The sequence below is a fragment of the Drosophila arizonae genome, chromosome 5 (assembly GCF_054131065.1).
Source record: "Drosophila arizonae isolate 15081-1271.41 chromosome 5, UAZ_ARI_1.0, whole genome shotgun sequence".
NCBI lineage: Eukaryota > Metazoa > Arthropoda > Insecta > Diptera > Drosophilidae > Drosophila > Drosophila arizonae.
This window is the reverse complement of record NC_142925.1, coordinates 20,395,257-20,415,995: the sequence shown is the minus strand read 5'-3', so window position 1 is coordinate 20,415,995 and position 20,739 is coordinate 20,395,257. Positions and strand designations below refer to the sequence as shown.

At 43.5% G+C, this 20,739-nt stretch overlaps 5 protein-coding genes across 6 annotated transcripts; 2 read left to right on the top strand and 3 right to left on the bottom strand.

Moving 5' to 3' along the window:
- Positions 1–30: 30 nt before the first annotated feature.
- cnk (connector enhancer of ksr) lies at positions 31–6,311 on the bottom strand. Its single transcript, XM_089470958.1, has 4 exons — positions 6,183–6,311; positions 5,826–6,111; positions 5,495–5,658; positions 31–5,274 (listed from the first exon to the last, which is right to left on the bottom strand). Exons 2-4 carry the CDS (start codon positions 5,881–5,883, stop codon positions 604–606), a joined length of 4,893 nt encoding a protein of 1,630 aa, XP_089327084.1. The 5' UTR covers positions 5,884–6,111; positions 6,183–6,311; the 3' UTR covers positions 31–603.
- Positions 6,312–6,475: 164 nt separating this feature from the next.
- l(2)k01209 (uridine-cytidine kinase-like lethal (2) k01209) lies at positions 6,476–14,909 on the top strand. 2 transcript variants are annotated; one of them, XM_089470961.1, is made up of 9 exons: positions 6,476–6,782; positions 7,792–8,043; positions 12,340–12,626; positions 12,693–12,799; positions 12,870–13,040; positions 13,616–13,752; positions 13,813–13,999; positions 14,063–14,656; positions 14,717–14,909. In XM_089470961.1, the coding sequence occupies exons 1-9, from the start codon at positions 6,718–6,720 to the stop codon at positions 14,831–14,833; spliced, it is 1,917 nt and encodes a 638-aa protein (XP_089327087.1). In that variant the 5' UTR covers positions 6,476–6,717; the 3' UTR covers positions 14,834–14,909. The 2 variants fall into 2 exon arrangements, with proteins under 2 accessions (XP_089327087.1, XP_089327088.1); XM_089470962.1 differs by lacking the exon at positions 7,792–8,043 and having other exon boundaries at positions 6,486–6,782.
- Positions 14,890–16,687, bottom strand: LOC108615006 (threonylcarbamoyladenosine tRNA methylthiotransferase). The gene is made up of 2 exons (XM_018009235.2): positions 15,655–16,687; positions 14,890–15,599 (listed from the first exon to the last, which is right to left on the bottom strand). The coding sequence occupies exons 1-2, from the start codon at positions 16,648–16,650 to the stop codon at positions 14,931–14,933; spliced, it is 1,665 nt and encodes a 554-aa protein (XP_017864724.2). The 5' UTR covers positions 16,651–16,687; the 3' UTR covers positions 14,890–14,930.
- Positions 16,688–16,770: 83 nt separating this feature from the next.
- On the top strand, positions 16,771–18,528 carry Mtap (Methylthioadenosine phosphorylase). The gene is made up of 4 exons (XM_089470973.1): positions 16,771–16,911; positions 17,052–17,215; positions 17,313–18,092; positions 18,150–18,528. Exons 2-4 carry the CDS (start codon positions 17,165–17,167, stop codon positions 18,186–18,188), a joined length of 870 nt encoding a protein of 289 aa, XP_089327099.1. The 5' UTR covers positions 16,771–16,911; positions 17,052–17,164; the 3' UTR covers positions 18,189–18,528.
- Positions 18,529–18,603: 75 nt separating this feature from the next.
- Positions 18,604–20,447, bottom strand: Bap55 (Brahma associated protein 55kD). The gene is made up of 3 exons (XM_018010697.2): positions 20,053–20,447; positions 19,126–19,968; positions 18,604–19,059 (listed from the first exon to the last, which is right to left on the bottom strand). The coding sequence occupies exons 1-3, from the start codon at positions 20,252–20,254 to the stop codon at positions 18,824–18,826; spliced, it is 1,281 nt and encodes a 426-aa protein (XP_017866186.1). The 5' UTR covers positions 20,255–20,447; the 3' UTR covers positions 18,604–18,823.
- Between the last annotated feature and the right edge of the window lie 292 nt (positions 20,448–20,739).

The window sequence follows — 20,739 nt, the reverse complement described above, 5'->3', positions numbered from 1 at the left end:
AGTGTTATATTAGTAAAACACAAATCATGATTTAACTTTTTATATACAGTTGACTTTATTTATACGTATTGATTTATTTTGTGTATGCTAACTAAAGTATTTGGGGGAGCCCATTTGGGCTGCCCCAAAGGCCCCCCTACAATACATTTATGTATAAATATGTATATATATATATATATATATGCTAGACATGAACTGTTGAGCAAATCAAACAGCTTCGATTAACTTGGTTAATCGCATTGTAAAGGCAAATCATATAGAATTTTCATTAATATTCTTTTCTAGCGTTTTTCTACGATGCACAGACTTTGATTTTTGTGTGTCTAATTAAATATTGTTTATAAATGAAAATCAAAATCTCATAATGCAAATTAAGGCTCGTATGCATAAATCTAAATATATATATATATGTATGTATCGATCAGGCTAATGGGGGCTTGTGAGTACAAAAGGATATGAAGGATAAGTCGACAAATACCAAAAAAGAACAAAATTGTATATACTTATAAATACGAGTATGCATATAACCATATATATATGTACGCAATTATGCACAGATATATATATACATATATAGAGCATTCACAATTGTTTACATCACACCTAAGTTTGATGTTCCCCACCACTGGGGCTATTGGTGTTTGTGCTGTTGCTGTTGCAGATGGTGTTGGTGTTTGTATTGCTACTGCTGTTGTTGCGCAGCATGAGCCGAGAGAGGCTCGTGTTGGGCTCGCTAAGCGAGTAAATTTCCGGCTCAAAGACGGGCGGACACTCCATATTTGGGTAGTCCGGTGTGGCGGCCTTTGAATCGACTGAATTGGCATTCGATACTTTTGGTGTTGCTGGCTGCTCTATTGCCGCATCTTCCCTTAAAGTAGCAGCACCACTACCACTACCAGCAGCCGTACCTGTAGCAGCTGCTGCCGCAGTAGCCGCTGCTGTTGCTGCTGATATTGGCGGCGGCGGAGCTGGTGGCAACGGCGGCAACAAGGATTCGGATGCACACAAATTCGTATTGGATGCAGCTGTAAAACGATAACTCCGCTGACTACTTTGCGTTGGGAATATGACCTGAGAAAATATCTCTTGATCGCCGTCCGCATCCAAATCCGCGCTGCTAGGTGTCTGCTGCTGCTGCTGCAGCTGTTGATGTTGATGCTGCTGGTGCTGGTGGTGGCTGAAGAGCGTCCGATGCAGCAGCGGCGAACCAAGAAATCGATTCTCTTTCGAGGGTCGTGTTGGCGTCGCACTGGCGCCAGATGAAGATGATATGGCCAGCTTGGAGAAGATGGGTATGGGCGCCGAGTTCTTGCGATGCGCATCGTATTTAGTGCCCACCACCTTGTCTCGCAGGTCCTGATTGTACGTTTGGCTTTTTTTGATGTTGCTGCTGCTGCTGCTGGCGTTGCCGGCGCCACTGATGTTGCCACCATCGATGGCATGATTAGACTTGGACTTTTTGTTCAGCGGCAGCGTCATGGTCATCGACGGAAAGCGTCTGTCACTGCTGCTGGTGCTGCTGCTGGATTTGCTTTTGCTCTTCTTGCTGCTGCTAGCGCTGTTGCTCGACTGGGAACCCACGTCGCCGTGATCGTGATGGTGCTGTTTCTTGCTGCTCATGTGCAGAAAGCTGGACAGCTGCTGCGAGCGTAGAAAATACTTCGACCGTGTGCTTTGTGGCTGCTGCTGCTGTTGCTGTTTCTCTTGCTGTTGTTGCAGCATCAACTGTCTCTCGTGCTCAGTGCAGCTGGTCTGCCTGGAGACACTGGCGCTGCTGCTGTTGTTATTGTTGCTGCTGCTGCTGCTCGTTGCCGGCTCATCACCAAAGATGAGCTCGTAGCCAAAGTCACGCAGCTTCTGGCCCTCCTTGGTGCGCGTGCGCTTAATACTCTCGTCTTCCGGCTTAAAGCTAAACTCATAGTCCGGCGTCTTCGGCAAACTCAAGCTTTGTATCTTTGCCGGCTTCTCGCCACTCCCATTGACCACTGGCTTCGCAGCCGTTGCTGGCGGAGCACTTGCTCCCGCGGCCGTTTGCTGGCTCGCATTGGAGTCGGTGCGCAAGTGCCGGTTGTGCTTCTCGACACCGAGATGCACACGATTATTATACATTTCCTGTGATTCCTCGAGCTGCTTACGCAGCATCAAATCCTTCAGCGTCATATAGCCCTGTATGTTGTTCGTCTGATGGTGCGGATCCAAGGTGCCATCTCCGCCCACCTTTTTCGTCATGAACGTTTTCGTATGCGAGTGATGATACTCAAAGACCTCCAAGTTCGGATTCGAGGCGTGCAGATAATGGTACGGCACCTTCTTCAGACTCGACTTGCTGCTCGGACTCTGACTCTGGCTGGGACTCTGGCTCTGGCTGGGACTGGGGCTGTTGCTGTCGTCGTAGCTTTGCTGCTGCTGCAGTGAGTTGACCGTGGGCGCTGGCGAATTGGGCGGACCCAGACTCGCCGAAGCAGCGCTCACTACCGAGCTGCGACTGGAGCTGCGCGACAGTTTGCGCGGCAACGATGCTGTCGGCGGCAGCTCCGGCTTGGCTGTGGGCGTGGGCGGCTGTGCCGGATCATGATAGCCGGGAGTATTGGCGCCGATCTGAATGCCGCAACTGCCGCCGGGCACCTTGCGAAACGTTTGAAAGTTCGCCGTTGGCACAGGTATATCACTCGAGTTATTCTTGGCCGCGTTGCTCTTGAACGTGCCCATTGTGAATTTGCGCAGCGAGTCGAAGTAGCCGCGATCGTGCTTCATGCTATTGTTGCTGCTCAGGCTGCTGGTGGGCGTGGCACTGCCGCTTGCTGCCAGTGTGGCGACCACATCTTTAGACGCCTGCGGCGACGGTGTGCATAGATTTGTGCTTATTAGCGCATCGCTCTCCTCCTCCCCAGAGCTCTCATTCTCCGAGTACAGATCCTTGCTGCTGCACGTCTCGTTGCTGATCGCTGGCAGCTTGAGCGAGGCGAGGCGCAGAAACTCCACCCACTGATTGAGCGCGTCCTGCGATTCGGCGGCGAAGTAAAAGCTCTTGGCCGTGTGATACACCTTGAAGGCGTGCGGCTTCGAGTGCACCTCCTTGGCCAGCGACACTGTGAAGCCGGGCAGGAAAATCACCAAGCTGGCGCTGGAGCTCTGCTTGCTGCGAAATCCATACAGAATGGTGTCCAGCATGACAAAGTAGATGCGCGCCCAGTAGGTGACGCCGCGCAAGTTTTTCGTACGCCTGTACAGATGACCCTGGATGTCGCCAGTGCCCAGGAGCTTGAGGTTCGTGTTGCGCCGCTTGGCCATCAGGCTGTGCTTCTTCTTCAGCGTCAAGGTACGCGTCTTGCTCGGCGTCAGCAGCTCACTGATCTCCTGCTCCTTAGCAGTGGTTATTGTGGTTGCTATTGTGGCAGCCGTTGTGGCTGCTGCCATTGCTGCAGCCGCTGCAGTGGTTACGGTGCTTGGAGTGGTTGCCATGAGTGCAGTGCTTGCAGTAGCAGTGCTTGCTTGCTGCATGCTCGCCGGCTTTGGCGGCGGTGGTGGCACAACGGGTGTGAGTTCGTGTGGCTTGCGCGGACGTGGCGGCGGCGCTGGCGGCGTTACTTGTAAAAACTCTTTGCGTGGCTCAATAGCCGGCGGCGGTGTATCGGACTCCTCCTCGCCCGAATTGTCATAGGCCGGTGTACTATGGCTTTTGTCCAGGCGGCCACGTCGATTCTGCTGCTGCTGCTGCTGTTGAATGAGCGGTGTGTTGATGGCCTCCGCCAGCGGCGGCGTTTCGCGCGTGGCCAATTCCATGGCTTGGATTAGTTCGGCGCTGGTTTCGTTGGCACAGCTACGCAGCGTCTCTAACGCATCCTCGTCCCCTTCGTCGGCGAAGGGTATTGGCTCAAAGGTTTCCAGTATTGTATTTTCCACATTGCACGTAAACTTCTCGTTCTTAACCACATAATCCTCCACCTTCATGTTGGCATCGAAGCGCACCACTTTGCTGACACCGGGCTTGTAGCGGTCCAGCATTTGCAGCTGCTGCTGGGACGCCAGGCCCGCCTCGGTCAGCTGCTTCAATTTGCGCGCCTCGTTGAACAGACGCTTGTCCGTGTCGGCGCTCTCGCTGGCTGCCAGACCTATGCAGGTGGTGGGCCGGGGCGCTATCTCGAGGCCATAGCCGAAGGAGATGGACTTGTCTCGAATGCTGGGCGAGCCAGGATCACAGATAGCACCACCGCCACCGCCGCTGCTACCTGGCTTGCGTTCATGCCATGAGGGTATCACCAAATGTGGATGTTTCAGGCTAAGGAATTCGTCACCACAAATTGTGTTGCGCCGCTGCAGTAGCGCCCGTGGCTTGGGATAGTACAAACGCATCTCGCGACTGGCAGACTTTGGATCCGTGGGTGTGGGTATATCACTGCAACTGGAGTCCGAGTCGGAAGCAGCATGCGCCTGCACCTGCTCCTTCACAAGTTCCTTCACCTTGACGCCCTGGCCGTCATCACTTCGCGGCGTCTTGTGAGCTGACTCAAGGGTTAAGAATGCGGCGCGTGGACTCGGACTGGGCAAATTGTCGGCCCATCGGCTGGCCATGTTGCGTTTCTTGCTGGGCAGCCGATATGGCTGCATATAAATCTGACCATACATCTTGGTGTGCTTTGGCCGTTTCTTCACAGTGAGTACCACATCGGGCAGCGCTTCGCACAGATGATGCAGCACAGTCTTGTGCTGCCACCCGACGACTGTCTGGTAGTTGATTTGGACGATTTCGTCGCCATCCTCGATCTTGCCCGAGTTGTGGGCGGGTGAATTGTATTTGATATCTGTGACTCGGTGAATGCCATTGTAGCTCGACTCGATGTTAAAGCCCAGATCCGATTCACGTTTCTTCAGTGTCACCAGATTGAGAGACGCCGGCTGCAGCACCATCGGATCCGAAATATCCTGGATTATGAAGTTAGCCAGACGTTCCAAACGCTCTGCGGTCGCTTTGATTTGAGCAACTGGACGCTCCGCGAAACGATCCCTGTGCGCTATCGTGGCCAACTCCAGGCCACAGCGCAACACATTGCCACAGTACTCCCGATACATGTCCTGATTGCGAAACGGCGATCGCTCCAAATTCCCAATCAGCGGCTTCAGAGTCGCAATCGTACGCGTAATATCATGCAGTGTGCGCGTGTCGATGTTTGTGCTATCCGCATGATTTTTGGCCAATTCCCGATGTAAATTGCGGGCCGCAGTGCCCACATGCAATGCCATAAACTGTAGATTATCATTCTTCAAGTGATAATGCTGAATAAGAGAAAGCTCATTTAGTACTTCAGAAAATCTAATCAAGGACACAAGTCCAGCGACAATTGTTGGATTCTTTAAACCGTGACCTAGGTTCCGTTTAATTAACACTAATGCATCAACTTTCTTCAGATTTTGCATCATAATATTTTTCACTCCATATAAACTATTCCAATGAAATATCCTCTAATTGCCGCTGGAATGAACTAAACAAACTTACAAAGTTACGCAGATTCTCAACGGCTTCAAGGACGATTTCCTGTCGACCGATAGCCTTCATGCCCAAATTTTCCAATTCATATGGCCGTATATTGAGCAGTGCTCGACCTCCGATTTCGTGTTTTGAAAATTCGTATAAATACGCTTCCATGGACTCGTCGAGACCTATGCAACAAGTAACAGAGGCAAATCCATTAGTAAAATTATTTCAATTGCAATTTTGATGTGAAAGGAATGTGGCTGTTGTTGCTCTTGCTGTTGTTGTTGTTGGTGCTGCTGCTGTTGCTGCTGCTGCACTTTTCCTTGACCTGTTAAGTGAGCCATAGATTTACCTCGGATCCAATCTGTAACTTGGTCGGGCGTCCATTCTGCTATATTTATATAGGCCATACTAATTGAAAGAAGCACTAGCCGATTTCGCACAGCTACTCCATCATAATTTCAACACAACATAAACAATTGATTAAAATAAAAAAGAGTTTTTGTCCAGTGCCAGGGATGGCTATTCACGAAGTTATCTGATATTGTTGCGTCCGCTGGGTTGCAGTAGAGATGTGCATATTGTAAGCAACTGCTACTTATCACGACATGTTGAAGTCACAGTTTGTCATAGAATATCTGAAATGTGAGGAACATAGTCACAGTTAGGAGTTTATCGCTATGCATTTAATTCAATTCCATTTACTAACTGTATAGCTGCAACAATTAGCAATATAAAATTTAAATATTAGGCTTCTTATCTCCAGCACAGCAATATTGTAGTGCTGTAAAACATCGCCATATACCAAAAGTATATCGGCAGCAGCAACGGCATCTATTTGTCCAGCCATAGCAACAGCTGATTTAAATAATCAGTGTTAAGTAAATGTTGCTCGATTTGCATGTTCACCACCAATAACAGCTGATCAAGAGCAATAAAAAATACTGAAAATACCTATACAATAAATTAGAATCTGCTCTGATGCTCAAATGTTTTGAATAAAATATGCTTTATGTTTTTATTAAATTTTGTACATTACATTCAGCTGATTGTTACATTAGATTCAACTAGCGTTAAGACAATAACAACGCAACTGCGCACATTGGTGAGGTTTACATGTACCGAGTTCATGGGGTGAGATAGAAAGAGAGAGAGAGTGAGAGTGAGACGACAAAGCAATCACCGCGTGGTTCCTCACGTTCTGAGCACATTGCAATTGCAGCAGCACATAACATTAGGGGAATATGTCTGTAACACAGACAAAACAAATCAAATTTTACCATCCAACGAGTTCCGCAAGTTCCGACAGGTAACAAAAATATGTGGTGATATTAGTGATACGTGAAATCCACCCAAAAGTCATTCATCACCAAAAAGCCCTAACACTTGAGCACGCAATTTAAATTTGTCAAATCGCGTACCTATGTATGTATGTATGCAGGTACACACACCAACACGCATGCATGTTTGAATAATTATACATATTATTATACATGACCGTATAATATATAGTGTCTCTGTTATATACCTAGCATACATGTAAATAAACATATGTATGTACAATAAGCTGTATACACGCTCTCATATGTACACATGATCAAATTCATTTTCATTCGCTACTGAAATTCAACGTCAGAAAGTCTCAACGCTGCTGCAGCACCTAAATTAAAAAAAAAAAAACTTTTTATTTCGTACAAATAACAAACACCAGCACAGTTATAACGCAACGAAGCAGCAGCAGCAGCAATAAGTGACTGCTCTACCTTTCGGCTGTACCTTCGTCGTCGCTGTCGTTTTGGTGTCGTCGTCGTCGTCGTCGTCTTCGACGTCGTCAGTTGCTTCTAACCTTAGCTCTGCGAATAGACAGTCGCTGAAATAGACAACGGCCGATTGCGATTTCTTCACACACGTTTTAGTTATTCTCCAACGCGTCTGCAGCACGTTGCTTGCATTTTGACCGGTGTTAGGCCAATACACTGCAAATATACTAAAGCTAATCTAACACTTAAAATAATATCAAGCAGCTGCAATAATAATAACAACAATTCAGTTCGAAAGCACGCTGCCTCTGTAGCGTCGCCACTAAATCGCATCACGCCGCCACTAAATCGCGTTCAGCACATTGTGAAAACATTCGTGTATGTGAGTGTGGGAGTGCGTTGTGTGTTTGCGGACGTGTCGGTGAATGTGCATGTGCTTGTGTGTGCGCAAGTGATTGACCCATTTTGCTGCTTTATTCCGATATACTGAACGAATACGCGTCGTTCGATTGGTTTGGGCTCATTGGCTAAAATGAGCAGCATCACGTTTTTATGCAGCAAAAGTAGCAGTAATAATATCAATAAAGATGCGACCGCAAAAGGAAAATCTGCAACACCTTCATCAGTATTTGCTTCAGCCGGCTTACTAACACCAACGCCAACACCAATATCAATACCAGCCACAGCAACTCTACAGCAGCAGCAGCAGCAGCAGCAACAACAACAGTCACAATCACAGCTACATCTACAGCTGCACAACCCGTCGAAGAAGGTTAAGGCTGCAGTCAAAAGCAACGGTCATAGTCACATGTAAATCATATGCATTTTTATTCACATTTAATTAACATACAGTAAACTCATGTATGTATGAATATGCGTTTGTGTGTATGTGTACGTTTTTGACTGTCCATATGTGTCCATATCATTGTTTGTTGTAACATTCGTATTGGATTTTTATTTTCAACACATATACACGTACACACTCACATATCCATGCACTTGTTTGCTTATGTGTATATGTGTGGTTACACACAAGCTCTAATTGTTTTGTTGTTACTCCCAGTATTTGTTTCTGTCTTTAATTAACGTTCTTTTCAATATCGTTTATCGAGTCGCTGAATCAACCATTTATTAGCTGCTGTCGGGTTGGCATCACAGAAAGAAAAAAACACGACGCCAGTCAATGCTGCTTCTGTTGTTGTTGGTTTTGTTTCAATATGGCTGCGATCGAGCCACGTCTGCCGCTATGCATGCTCCCTAACAATGTGCCATCTTCTTTTCGCTCTAATTATGTAGTATGTGTAGGCAAGGAATTTTCGCTTACTCCCTCTTTCTCACTCGCTCTGCCTCTACCTGTGTCTCTCGTGTCCTTGGGGCCTACCAACCTGTTGGTCGCAACACGCGAAGCGAATCCCTTACCACATTGTTTTAACGCATTGTATTGGCTTAATCGATGTTTATGCTATACAGTGGTTCCAACGCCAAATCGGACAAGACTATTTATTTATTTCAATAAGTATTTTCTTTAGCAGTAAGTTAACTTTTTACCGTTTTCACATTTTTTCTCAAATCTATTATGTATTAGCCCCCTAAAACAAAAAAAAAATTTTTTAATTTCAAATGGCAACATTTTTTTTATTTTAAAAAACTAACAACAAGTCCGATTTTGAGCTTCAACGCCAAATCGGACAAAAGAAAACTGCAAGAAAAATATCCGTTATTTGGCGGAGATTTTCGTTTTTGTTTTGCTTATTGCGTTTCGTTATGTTCTCAAGCTCATAGGCGTACAGTAACACAAATTATTTTTGCGAAATGGCTCCACGTGGGAAGCAAACTGGTGTTGAGGCACGCCAAATAATATTAAAACTGCATTTTGATGGCAAAACTGTTAGAGAAATAGCAGAGCTGGTCGGAAGAAGCAAATCTACCGTCCATGATATCATAAAAAGGTTTCGGGAAGATGGAAGATTGATTAACAAAAGCCAGGAGGGAAAAAGAAAGCGATTAAACTCAAGGGAGGAGCGGTCGATTATAAGGGAAATTAAGGTTGATCCCTTTAAAACCGCAAAGGAACTAAGGATGTCATTAAAAACAAACTTTGGAAAGGATGTGTGTGATAACACAGTGCGCAATACTTTGCATCGGTATGATTTGCATGGCCGAGTTGCCCAAAAAAAGCCTTATATTAGCCCTAAGAACAAAGCGTTTAGGGTAAAATTCGCGAAAGAGTACTTGCTAAAAACGGATGACTTTTGGAATCATGTTAGTTGGTTGTATATCATATTAAATACCTTTCTTTTTTTGCTAATTATCTTATTTAAAGGTGTTGTTTACTGATGAAAGTAAATTTAATTTGCATGGGTCCGATGGTAAGGTGTATGTGTGGCGTAAACCAAATACTGAGTTTGAGCCCAAGAACACAATAGGCACTGTTAAGCATGGAGGAGGTTCAGTCATGGTTTGGGGCTGTATGTCGAGTGCGGGAGTTGGCCATTTGCACTTTATCGATGGCATACTCGATAAATTTGGCTACCTTGATATTTTGAAAAAAAATGTTAAGCAGAGTGCGGAGAAATTGGGGATACTTGAAGACTTTGCTTTCTATCAAGACAACGACCCCAAGCACACTTCAATGCTAGCTAGGCTCTGGCTAATCCATAATTGTCCCAAATTGATCCAAACGCCTGCCCAGAGCCCGGATATAAACGTAATAGAAAATCTGTGGGAAATTTTGGCGAGGAAAGTTTACCAAAACCGGTATAACAATCTGGACCAATTGAAAATGGGATTACTTGCAGCTTGGGACTCCATAGAGCCAGAGATCTGCAAAAAGTTGGTCAAATCAGTTCCCAATCGCTTGCAGGCTGTTGTCGCAAACAAAGGTTTTGCAACAAAATATTAAATATTAAGTTTTTCTCTTATTTTTTATTAAAGTTTTCTTTTGTCCGATTTGGCGTTGAAGCTCAAAATCGGACTTGTTGTTAGTTTTTTAAAATAAAAAAAATGTTGCCATTTGAAATTAAAAATTTTTTTTTTGTTTTAGGGGGCTAATACATAATAGAGTTGAGAAAAAATGTGAAAACGGTAAAAATTTAACTTACTGCTAAAGAAAATACTTATTGAAATAAATAAATAGTCTTGTCCGATTTGGCGTTGGAGCCACTGTATGTATGTATGGATGTATACTTACACTTAATACAAGCACACAAAAGTGCACACATCATACATATGTATGTATGTAAGTATGTTCATGCGTAGTTCAACTATAAATAACCAGGAAAATTGCTATAGTAGCAGCAGAAGCAGCAACGGCGCGGCGCAACAGCAATTGCCTGAAAATAGCGAATATGTCTAAGGAATAAATACTGTGAAATATTTGCGGCTCCCACAATGAGTGCAATGAACGGTACTTGTACAAGACGTAATTACTGCACATACGTATATGCACATATGTATGCATATATAATGCAGCTGACTGTCTGGATAGTACATACATACATATGTATATGCGGACATTTTGCGCAAGGGTTATTTGAGGCTCGTCTGAGAATCTGTTTTTTTTTTGTCCATTCAATTTGCATATTTCCAGACTGGAAATGGTTGGTTAATTTGGGGTGACAAGGGAAGACTGTATTATATCGACATATAACTTATTTACCTGGGCAGGCTGAACTGGCTCACTTTTTAGGTATCGAAAAAATGCCCATATAACAGGAATAAATGTTATCTTTTGAATTGGATGTTAAATATTCCGATTTTTCATGTAGCCTTATCTGACACATTTACATATACATATATGCAATCACAATTTTTTTTTTTTTACTTCCTTCATTGTTGTTTCTTTTGATTATTAACTTTATTATCATTTACATAAACTGTCAGTTTTATTATTGAGAACCATTTAGGTACATATGTATATACATACATACATATATCTTTTATGTATGCGTACAAATATATAAAGGCTATTGTAAACATGCATGCGCGTATTTTCGTCGATTCTGTTCGGGGCTCGCAAGATTTCTATTACTTTGTTTTCGGGAATGCCTGCAATGTGGGTCTGAAATGAATTTCTGTGATCTCTGCACGTCTCTCTATTATTGTGACTGTCTAGACTCTAAAAATTGGATAATAAATAAATAAACAAGGCACGCCAAATATGCTAACGAAAACTGATAGTACATTTGATTTTCGTTTATCATCGAGTATATCAAGAACTGCGAACAAAATATTTATATTACTAAAAATTATTTAAATATCATTTAATACCCTAAATATCATTTAACATATACATGTGACACAAAGGGAGAACGGTACGGAGATAGGCAGATAGAGCTATGCAGTCATTGCTTATCATAGATTAAGATACCTAAATTTTGCGCATTGTTTTTAATACTCTTAGCCCCCAGCTGAACATTTGTCATATTATGTGTAATGCATAAAGAAACTAATAATAAACTATATAACTTGATTAGTATCATGAGTCAAAAAGACTTTATATAGCTATCTGCCATTCAAAAAAGCTGTTTAATGAAAGCAGCATATGTTCTTGGGGCATGTCTCATCTACATTAGAGCGGAAAAAATTGGAAGTTTTATCAACATCGTACAACAATGTAATTATTTGAAAAGGAATGCATTTATAATCTCTCAAAGTTTTCTCACATATTTAAAGAAAACTTATCTAAATAAAGTTTCAGAGGTCAGCTAACCTATGGGTCTTATCTGAGCAAAAATAATGCTTAGATTCTTTAAAAAGAAACCAGCTAATGTTCACTAGGGGTTTGGGTTTATTTTTACTCTGATATTTTCCCAGTTGATAAAAGTGTTTGGACAATTATTGTTAAAAATCGTGAGCCGCATTTGTCGCGTGCCAATTGAATCTAATCTGGTAAATATATATATTTTGTAGTAGGATTTCTCGCGTGCCAATTGAATCTAATCTGGTAAATAAATAGGTCGTAGTAGGATCGTCGATGGATGTTTTATTACTAAATAATATTTTTATTGGCACTTCAAACGTGCTGCAGATGTGTGTGATGTTCAATCATTATTGCATTCATCCGATTCATGATTCAAATTGTTAAAATTTGACGTACTCTTACAGCGATGATCGCTCAGATGCTACCGAGCCAATCTTTATTGATGCCACTTCAATGGGCAGCGAACTTAACTGCTGCCCAGCCTCGCCCACAACTGTGCCAGCAAAGTCGGCCTTTGAGTCGCCGATGCGACGTTCGGGACGTCGTCAGCGAACCACGTCGATTGGTAATCAGACAACCACTGCCAATCCATGCGAGGGCATAATACGGTCAAATAATCGCACTATCTATACGGCCGGACGTCCGCCATGGTACAATTGTGCCGGCCAACAGGTCGAACCCTTTGTCATAGGTGCGTAAATCATAATCAATACCTATAAACGATTTGTTATTAATTGGTTTTTGTATATATTTCCAGGCATTTGCGGAGGCAGTGCATCCGGCAAAACGACCGTGGCAGAAAAAATCATAGAAAGCCTCGATGTGCCTTGGGTGACCTTATTGTCCATGGATTGCTTCTACAAGGTATATAAAATGGACGAATGTGACAGAAGAATGTGCAGATCATGTTAAAGCTTCCTTACCTCATCTGTAGATCCTTAATGAGAAGCAACATGAGCTGGCGCTCATTAATGAATATAACTTTGATCATCCAGATGCATTTGACATTGATCTGCTTATCGATGTTCTCACCAAACTGAAGGAGGGCAGAAAGGTGGAAGTTCCAGTTTACAATTTTGTAACGCATGGCCGAGAGAGTCAGACGGTAATTTGATTATAGCTTTAATATTAAGTGTATATAATAATACTACGAATACATACATACATCTTTCTACTATATAAGTAAGTTATACATACAAAATTTCTCTATGTAAAAAATACGGTTACTTTAAATATAGTTAGATTCTTAATTAATAGATCTTAAGATTAAATTTTCCATTTTAAGACAGTTTTAAAAAATAATATTAATTTTAACTTCAGAGCTTTCAACGTGAATCACTTTGATTTTGCATTTCTAACAGTAAAGAAAATTGTATAGATCGATTTTCCATAGGCAAAATACAAAAGAAGAAATACAAAAAAGTTAGCGTAATATAGAACGGCTACAAAATAATATTAAATATAGTTATATGATATATAATATATATCACAAGTACATATATCAATATAATTATCGCAAAGATTACAAGGATACTTATCATTTCTTTTATGTTATATTTATGGCAGCTATTAAATTACTATATCTCAATAATATTATGTCTTGTAGAGTAAAGATAAATAACGAACAATTCATTGAATGTACTATCTATATTGAATAATATCCATTTGTTGCACTTTCAGAAAACCATGTATGGCGCGAATGTCATAATATTCGAGGGTATACTTACCTTTCATAGTTCCGAGGTGCTGAAACTGCTCGACATGAAGATCTTTGTGGACACAGACCCGGATATCCGTCTGGCAAGAAGACTTAAGCGGTAAGCGAATCGATTTGAAATTCTCATCGGTTTTGATAACAATTTGATAAACACTTTCAGTGATATCTCGCAGCGTGGACGAGACTTGAAGGGTGTGCTAAAACAATATCTGAATATGGTAAAGCCCTCGTATGCAAATTATATAGCGCCCACAATGGCCCATGCGGACATTATTGTGCCACGTGGGGGCGAGAACACAGTGGCAATAGCTCTTATAGTGCAACATGTACACACACAGCTGCAACTGGTAAGAGAGAAGCGCCTGACCGAGGTTGATCAACTATTGAAATGCATCGAATTTGTTTTGCAGCGCGGTTTTAAGCTACGTGAAACATTGGCCAATTCGTATAAGGATCAGCCAATGCCAGATTCATTGCATTTATTGCATCCAACGCCACAGATTAAGGGTCTGCATACATTCATACGGTGCAAGAATACGTCGCGGGATGAGTTCATTTTCTATTCAAAGCGGCTCATACGACTGGTCATCGAATATGCATTAAGTTTGTTTCCATTTAAGTCAACCTGTGTGGAGACACCGCAAGGTGTGCTTTACGAGGGCAAACGCATGGAGTCTCGTAAGATATGTGGTGTATCCATATTGAGAGCTGGTGAAACAATGGAGCAGGCCGTTTGTGATGTATGCAAGGACATACGCATTGGCAAGATTCTTATTCAGACAAATCTGAAAACGGGCGAACCGGAGCTCTACTATCTGCGTCTGCCCAAAGATATAAAAGACTTTAAAGTGATACTGATGGATGCTACCGTGGCGACTGGCGCTGCCGCCATGATGGCCATCAGAGTGCTACTCGATCATGATGTTCCCGAAGAAAATATTATTCTTGCCTCATTGCTGATGGCCGAAATTGGTGTACACTCGATCGCTTATGCCTTTCCCAAGGTAATTCTACTACACTAATATATATTTATTCGACTCTTTTAATTATTCTTTGTTGAGTAGGTGAAAATAGTTACTTCCGCTCTGGACCCCGAGATCAATAGCAAATTTTATGTTATACCGGGCATTGGCAACTTTGGCGATCGCTACTTTGGCACCGAGCCCTCGGACGAGTACTAACGGCCAACAAAAGTTTCTTAAGTAATATACACAACTAGGCTTAAACAAATCGTTACTTAAATTATCAATTCATCAATCCTTGTCTTGCTATTTTATTTCATTGAGATAACAAACGGTAAAGCAATTGTAACGCATATGCTACGGCGCCTACGATTAAAGCGATGCCTATGTAGTGCCGGCTTCGACTGCTTTGGCTGCTACTGGTCGCAACTTGCGCTGGTTTGCTATAGTCGCAACGTGTCCAGTCGCTCTCCTCGTCCAGTATCTCGGCCATCATGCTGAACTTGCTTGTGCCTGTGATTCGCACACGCACTCGAGTGCCCAGCAGGTTGTCCCGCATCGGGAGCAGCACTTGCTCGTAGCTCTTGTTGTGACCGACGTAGTGAAGCTTATCGTGTGATATTTCTGTTACCAGCACTGTATACACTTGGCCTTCACGACCCGCATACGGTTCGTAGCTGTAGAACAGATCGGTTAGCCGCTTGGTACGCTTTTTTACCAGATTAGCTGGTATGCGCTCCATTTTGGCTGCCGGCGTGCCCGGTCGCGGAAAGAACTGATTGATAAACAGACTGGGAAATTGATATTTTTTGCACAATGACATTGTCTCCTCAAAGTCCTCCTCCGTCTCTGTGGGAAAGCCACATATAATGTCAGTGGCAATCGTTAGACCTGGCACACGAGATCGCAAGAAATCCACCACGTGCTCAAAGTCTTTGCGGCAATACTCTCGCTTCATCTCGCCCAGCACAGAATCACTGCCGCTCTACAAAGGAGTAATTTAATAAAGATTTCGTATCATTTGTATTATAAGCGCTTACTTGCACCGGTACGTGAAGGAAAGCGTAAACTCGTGGATGCTGTAACACCTTGGCCACCTCCTCGAGGTGTTCCAGAATGTAGGGCGGATTCGTCATACCAACGCGTAGCATACAGTGCTCAGGTATAACCTCGACAAGCTGCCAGAGCAGCTCCGGTAACGAGCTGCCAATATCACGGCCGTACGCACCAGTGTCCTCAGAAGTCAGCCAGATTTCACAACAACCCTCGTCAAAGGATTGGCGCGCACGTTCGACTATTTCAGCAGGCGGATAGCTAGCCAAATCGCCACGTGCGTGCTTTGTTTTGCAATAGGTGCACTGATTGAGGCACCCGCTATTGATGGATATGATTTCGATTAGTGGATTCTTTCGAACTTTCGGCAACGACAACGGTGCGCCGGCCACTCGACGACCCTGAACCTTCTTGTTCTGTAGAAGGCGAACACTGTGTCCCTTAAGTGTTTCTTCGACCACCTCGACAACCCGGTCAATTTGCTGAACGCCAATTATGGATAGTCCGCGTAAGTAATCGGACTTTGGGGCGCCTTGTGGTACGCATCCAGCAACGACGACATGCTTCCCATTGCGCATACCCGACTCGATTTCATTGCGAAACGTGTCCTCGGAGGGATTCTTGACGGTGCAACTGTTTAGTAGCCACAGATCTGCCTCGTCTTTGCTGCTCAAATTATAGCCATACGCCGCCAGCTGCCCGGCCATATACTCCGAGTCAGAGTTGTTGTGTGCACAGCCCCAGGTCTTCACATACACTTTTTGGGTGCCGGGAATAACACTTTCGTAAATAGTTTTCTCTGGCTGTGGCGTCGCCTCTGCTTCGCCATCGCACAATGTGGGTTTGATTTGTGCTCGTTTCTTGGCGCGCACTGTAACGGTCTTTTTGTTTTCATAGCGTTCACGTGGTTTTATATCTTCGGCCGATATCAAATCCTCTATATCATCTATATCGTTGCCAGGCAAATCCACTTCGAATCCCATCGTTGGTTTTATTCGTAATACCGGTGCAGCCGCACATGTGCTTGCATGAACTCAGACAGCTGTTTACATTTCTCGATGAAGTGTGACCGAAAGATGCCATAAAACAGTGTTGAAAAACGAGATTCTCTCGTGTAAGCTGTCAGCAAAGGCTTGAGAGATTGAGTTGCTACGAATTAAACTACACCCTACAACTGAAACAATTAGCGTAGCTTTCAAATTTTGCCATATGTAATTTGTTAGCAAACAATTATATAATAAAAGGTTGATCTATACAATATTATTATATTTGTAATGTAATTATGTTTATTTTAGCACTGATAAATTTACATGTACACATGAAACCGTTGCCTTCGATAGCTTAACTCCCACACCTTACTAATTAGTATGCCTGACATTTTCAGCTGCGCTACACTTTTGACATCTTATCAGCAGCAACGCTATCAGCGCGGAGACAGCGACTAGTTCCTCATCACATTTTTAACCCGGTCTACAGCATTTTAATCCGTCTATCACAATGATACACATCAAATGTAAAGACACCAATCTAGATCCGATTCCAGTCAAGGTGAGGCCATTTATTTATCTGTACATAAGCACATTGTGCTGAAAATGTATACGTATTTGCGTGTACGTGTTTTATTAATTATAATTTTCATTTACAGATTGGCATCATTGGTGGCTCTGGTCTGGATGATCCAGACATTTTGGAGCAGCGTAAAGAAAGGGTAGTGGAAACACCATATGGTGCTCCATCTGATGCTCTGATCGAAGGCGAAATTGGAGGGGTACAGTGCGTCCTTCTGGCTCGCCATGGTCGCAAGCATGATATTATGCCATCCAATGTTAACTATCGTGCCAACATATGGGCCTTACGTCAGGTGGGCTGCACACATCTGATTGTGTCGACGGCTTGTGGCTCGCTCAGAGAGTCCATTCAGCCGGGCAATTTGGTGGTGCCACATGACTTCATTGATCGCACCACCAAGCGCATGCAGACTTTTTATGATGGCCAGCATGAAGGCATGACTGGCGTCTGTCATTTGCCCATGTATCCAGCCTTCTGTGAGCGCACGCGCAAGGTTCTACTAGATGCGGCCAAAGAACTGGATTATGCTGCACACGATAAGGCTACTATTGTTACAATAGAGGGACCTCGCTTCTCCTCCCGCTCAGAGAGCAACATGTTCCGGCAGTGGGGCGGAGATCTGATCAATATGACAACTTGCCCGGAAGTTGTGCTGGCCAAAGAGGCAGGGTTGTTATATGGCTCAGTGGCCATTGCCACCGACTATGATTGCTGGCGCATGGGCTGCGAAGGCGTCAACGTGCAGGATGTGCTCAAGACCTTTGCCGAGAATGTGGCTAAGGTGAAAAAGATTCTAGTGAATGCTGTTGGGCGGATTGCCAAGGAAGACTGGTCCGAGGACATTTTAAATGCCAAGGTATGTACAGCTGCACAATTTTATAATCTGCTCTATTCAACTCGATTCAATTTATAGCAATGCGTCTGCAACAACACTATGTCTGGCGCCATGTGACGCTTTTTATTGCTATGCACCCAAATAACCAAAGATACCATTCGGCGCCGAAAGCCACTTGTCCAGCCCATTTTCTCAAAGTATTCAAAGAAACACGAGCCAAGAGTTCACTCAATATCCATTGCTTATGAATTGGAGCCTGGTAAGCGACGAAGAGAATTCACCATAAAACCAGAGAATCATAACAATACTCCGTCACCGAACGCTCAATCCTAAACTTGCAACATTCCCGCACAACGAATATATTTAGTGACTAATATTAATCTTTAACAAGCGATGTTTTTTAGTATATCTTGAAGGAGTTGTCTGAACACTAATAAACGAACGGTATCTTATCGAACTAGCGAACTGCATAACCAAATAAAGTATAATCTCCAAAAATTGCCAAGTATAATATATTTTAAACATATCTCTATAAAGTGGCATGTCATTTATTCGAGGTAAAGGACAAACCACAATTCTTGAAATAAAATTAAAAAGAAATACATTTATAGACTTGTTGATGGGACCTTAATAGGTCAGTAGACAAAGCAGCCCATGGTTGTGGGTGCGCACTAGTTTACATATAAAATGATCATCTGTTTACTAACTTTACAATTATAATTGGAATTCGTTTGCTTGGCCCCGAGCTTGACTTATGGGCATTTGCGCTCAACTTGGCTCTTGCCAGCCTCTTCGTACTCCTGCGATGATATCCACATCTGCTGGAAGGTGCCAATGCTGGCCAGTATGGAGCCACCAATCCAGGCGCCAAACCTTCGCTCCACACTGCCGTTCGCTGAAATCATTTTAAGACGCGTATTTGACGGCGCCCGTAATTGCAAATCTCTATTTAGCCGTTCGGGAAAACCTTGGAGCAGTGTATTGCCACCTGTATGGAAAGACAAAATGTAATTAGTATTTAGATTAGGCTGCTTTGGGCACACCTTTCATCTACCTGTCACCACAACAGAGCCGAACAGCGACAAGCGGACATCCGCATCGCACATTCCAACACTTGTGGAAGCAAGTTGTCCCGCTCCTAGCATTGCATTGTCGAAGAGGCTTTCGGCAATTTTGAAACGCTCAGAGCCAAAGTCTTGGTGGTAGCCGTTGGGGAATTCGTAATGAACCATGGGTATCTGGGAGGCGACGCGCTCATCAAACGGATTCTCCAGCACCTGCAGTACATTCATTTGAAAATCCTGCATCATTAGCTGCACCATATAGTTCTGCCACGATTGTGTGAGATTCTCGGGCAATTTTCGCAGTGTAAAGCGTGCATTGTCGCGCTCTTTGACAACATCTTTCGATGCTATTTTATACACGGGCGACAAGTCAATGTTTAGTTTCTCCAAATGCTGCCTGCACTGCCTGGAAAGAAAGTCGCCACCAAGCGGCGATTTGACCACTGCCTGAGAGAGCACATAGCCCTCGTGCACGGGCACAGCCGACGTATGTGTAGCGCCGCTGTCGACCACAAGAGCTGTGGCACGTCCGCTAGAGAATGCGGCCAGCACTGCATTCTTCACCAGAAAGAAGGCTGGCACGTTGTATTTCTCAAACATGAGCTCGGTTAGCTTTTCGCGGTTATTTCGCACATTCCATGACGCCTCTGAGAAGAGCACCGGATGATACTCTGGCTCCGATTGTATGACGTTTGCGTACGCATAGTCGATGACCTTCTCAAACAGCTCCCAGTTGTCTATCATGCCATCCTTCATATATGTTTGCACCTCCATATGCGATCGAGGAACATTCACGTAGTTTGTGTCCACATAGAACTTTCGCGCGTCGGCGTCTATTGTGAGCGACGGAAGGGGTACGAAATATGAGGGAAATATAAATAATACAAATATTAATGAAATATGTTGATTGTACTCACTATTTGGCGTAACATTGTTGTCTGTTTTTGTCTCGGGATCTAGATTCGTGTCGGGAGCGCTGGTGCCAATGCCAACCACAGAAGGGATTTCAGCTTTGGGCGAATCCTCTTGAGCGTATCCAACGCGTAGCGAATGGTGCCCAGGATCGAAAACTAGTGCACCGATCTCATCGCCTCCGTACAACATTGTTCCGCCACTCATCTCGGCGTTTTAGTAGCAATTTTTTCACTTATTTCACAATGGAATTATTTGCAAAATGTGTGTATATTGTGTACACGGCTGCCTCAAATCACCGGCAGATGCTTAAAAAACAGTGCTGGGTAGCGCAAAAACTTGAAAATAACAAAAATACAGCCCCCTAAATGAGCCAGTAAATTATATATGTGATATTCAAATCTGAGCAGGCTTCTAAAATAAATATAAATAATTAAGTAATTTAAAAAGTTGTTAATAACAAGGCATAAAATTAATAAATAATTAAGGAGTAAACAGTGAGCAGTCAATTACAGATGAAGCAGTTTCATAAGCAACTAGTTCATTTAAACAAGTGTTGAACAATTGAACAAGCAGAAACATATCGATATATGTGAATAATTTTGAATAGGAAACAAAAGAAATTTGAAAATTTGTAAAAGTTCTTTGCTTAGAATATTAATGTAATTACGGAACTGAGAAGATAGTAAACG

What these genes read in the sequence shown, in the direction of transcription:
- cnk (XM_089470958.1), bottom strand. Translation starts at nt 5,883, where the DNA reads ATGGCCTATATAAATATAGCAGAATGGACGCCCGACCAAGTTACAGAT. An exon ending in AGTTACAGATTGGATCCGAG is followed by an intron (nt 5,659 to 5,825) that starts GTAAATCTATGG and finishes CTTGTTGCATAG; the next exon opens with GTCTCGACGAGTCCATGGAA. An exon ending in TTGAGAATCTGCGTAACTTT is followed by an intron (nt 5,275 to 5,494) that starts GTAAGTTTGTTT and finishes TCTCTTATTCAG; the next exon opens with CATTATCACTTGAAGAATGA.
- LOC108615006 (XM_018009235.2), bottom strand. Translation starts at nt 16,650, where the DNA reads ATGGGATTCGAAGTGGATTTGCCTGGCAACGATATAGATGATATAGAG. An exon ending in TCCTTCACGTACCGGTGCAA is followed by an intron (nt 15,600 to 15,654) that starts GTAAGCGCTTAT and finishes ACTCCTTTGTAG; the next exon opens with AGCGGCAGTGATTCTGTGCT.
- Mtap (XM_089470973.1), top strand. Translation starts at nt 17,165, where the DNA reads ATGATACACATCAAATGTAAAGACACCAATCTAGATCCGATTCCAGTC. An exon ending in TAGATCCGATTCCAGTCAAG is followed by an intron (nt 17,216 to 17,312) that starts GTGAGGCCATTT and finishes TTTCATTTACAG; the next exon opens with ATTGGCATCATTGGTGGCTC. An exon ending in AGGACATTTTAAATGCCAAG is followed by an intron (nt 18,093 to 18,149) that starts GTATGTACAGCT and finishes TTCAATTTATAG; the next exon opens with CAATGCGTCTGCAACAACAC.
- Bap55 (XM_018010697.2), bottom strand. Translation starts at nt 20,254, where the DNA reads ATGAGTGGCGGAACAATGTTGTACGGAGGCGATGAGATCGGTGCACTA. An exon ending in CAACAATGTTACGCCAAATA is followed by an intron (nt 19,969 to 20,052) that starts GTGAGTACAATC and finishes CGCTCACAATAG; the next exon opens with ACGCCGACGCGCGAAAGTTC. An exon ending in CGGCTCTGTTGTGGTGACAG is followed by an intron (nt 19,060 to 19,125) that starts GTAGATGAAAGG and finishes CTTTCCATACAG; the next exon opens with GTGGCAATACACTGCTCCAA.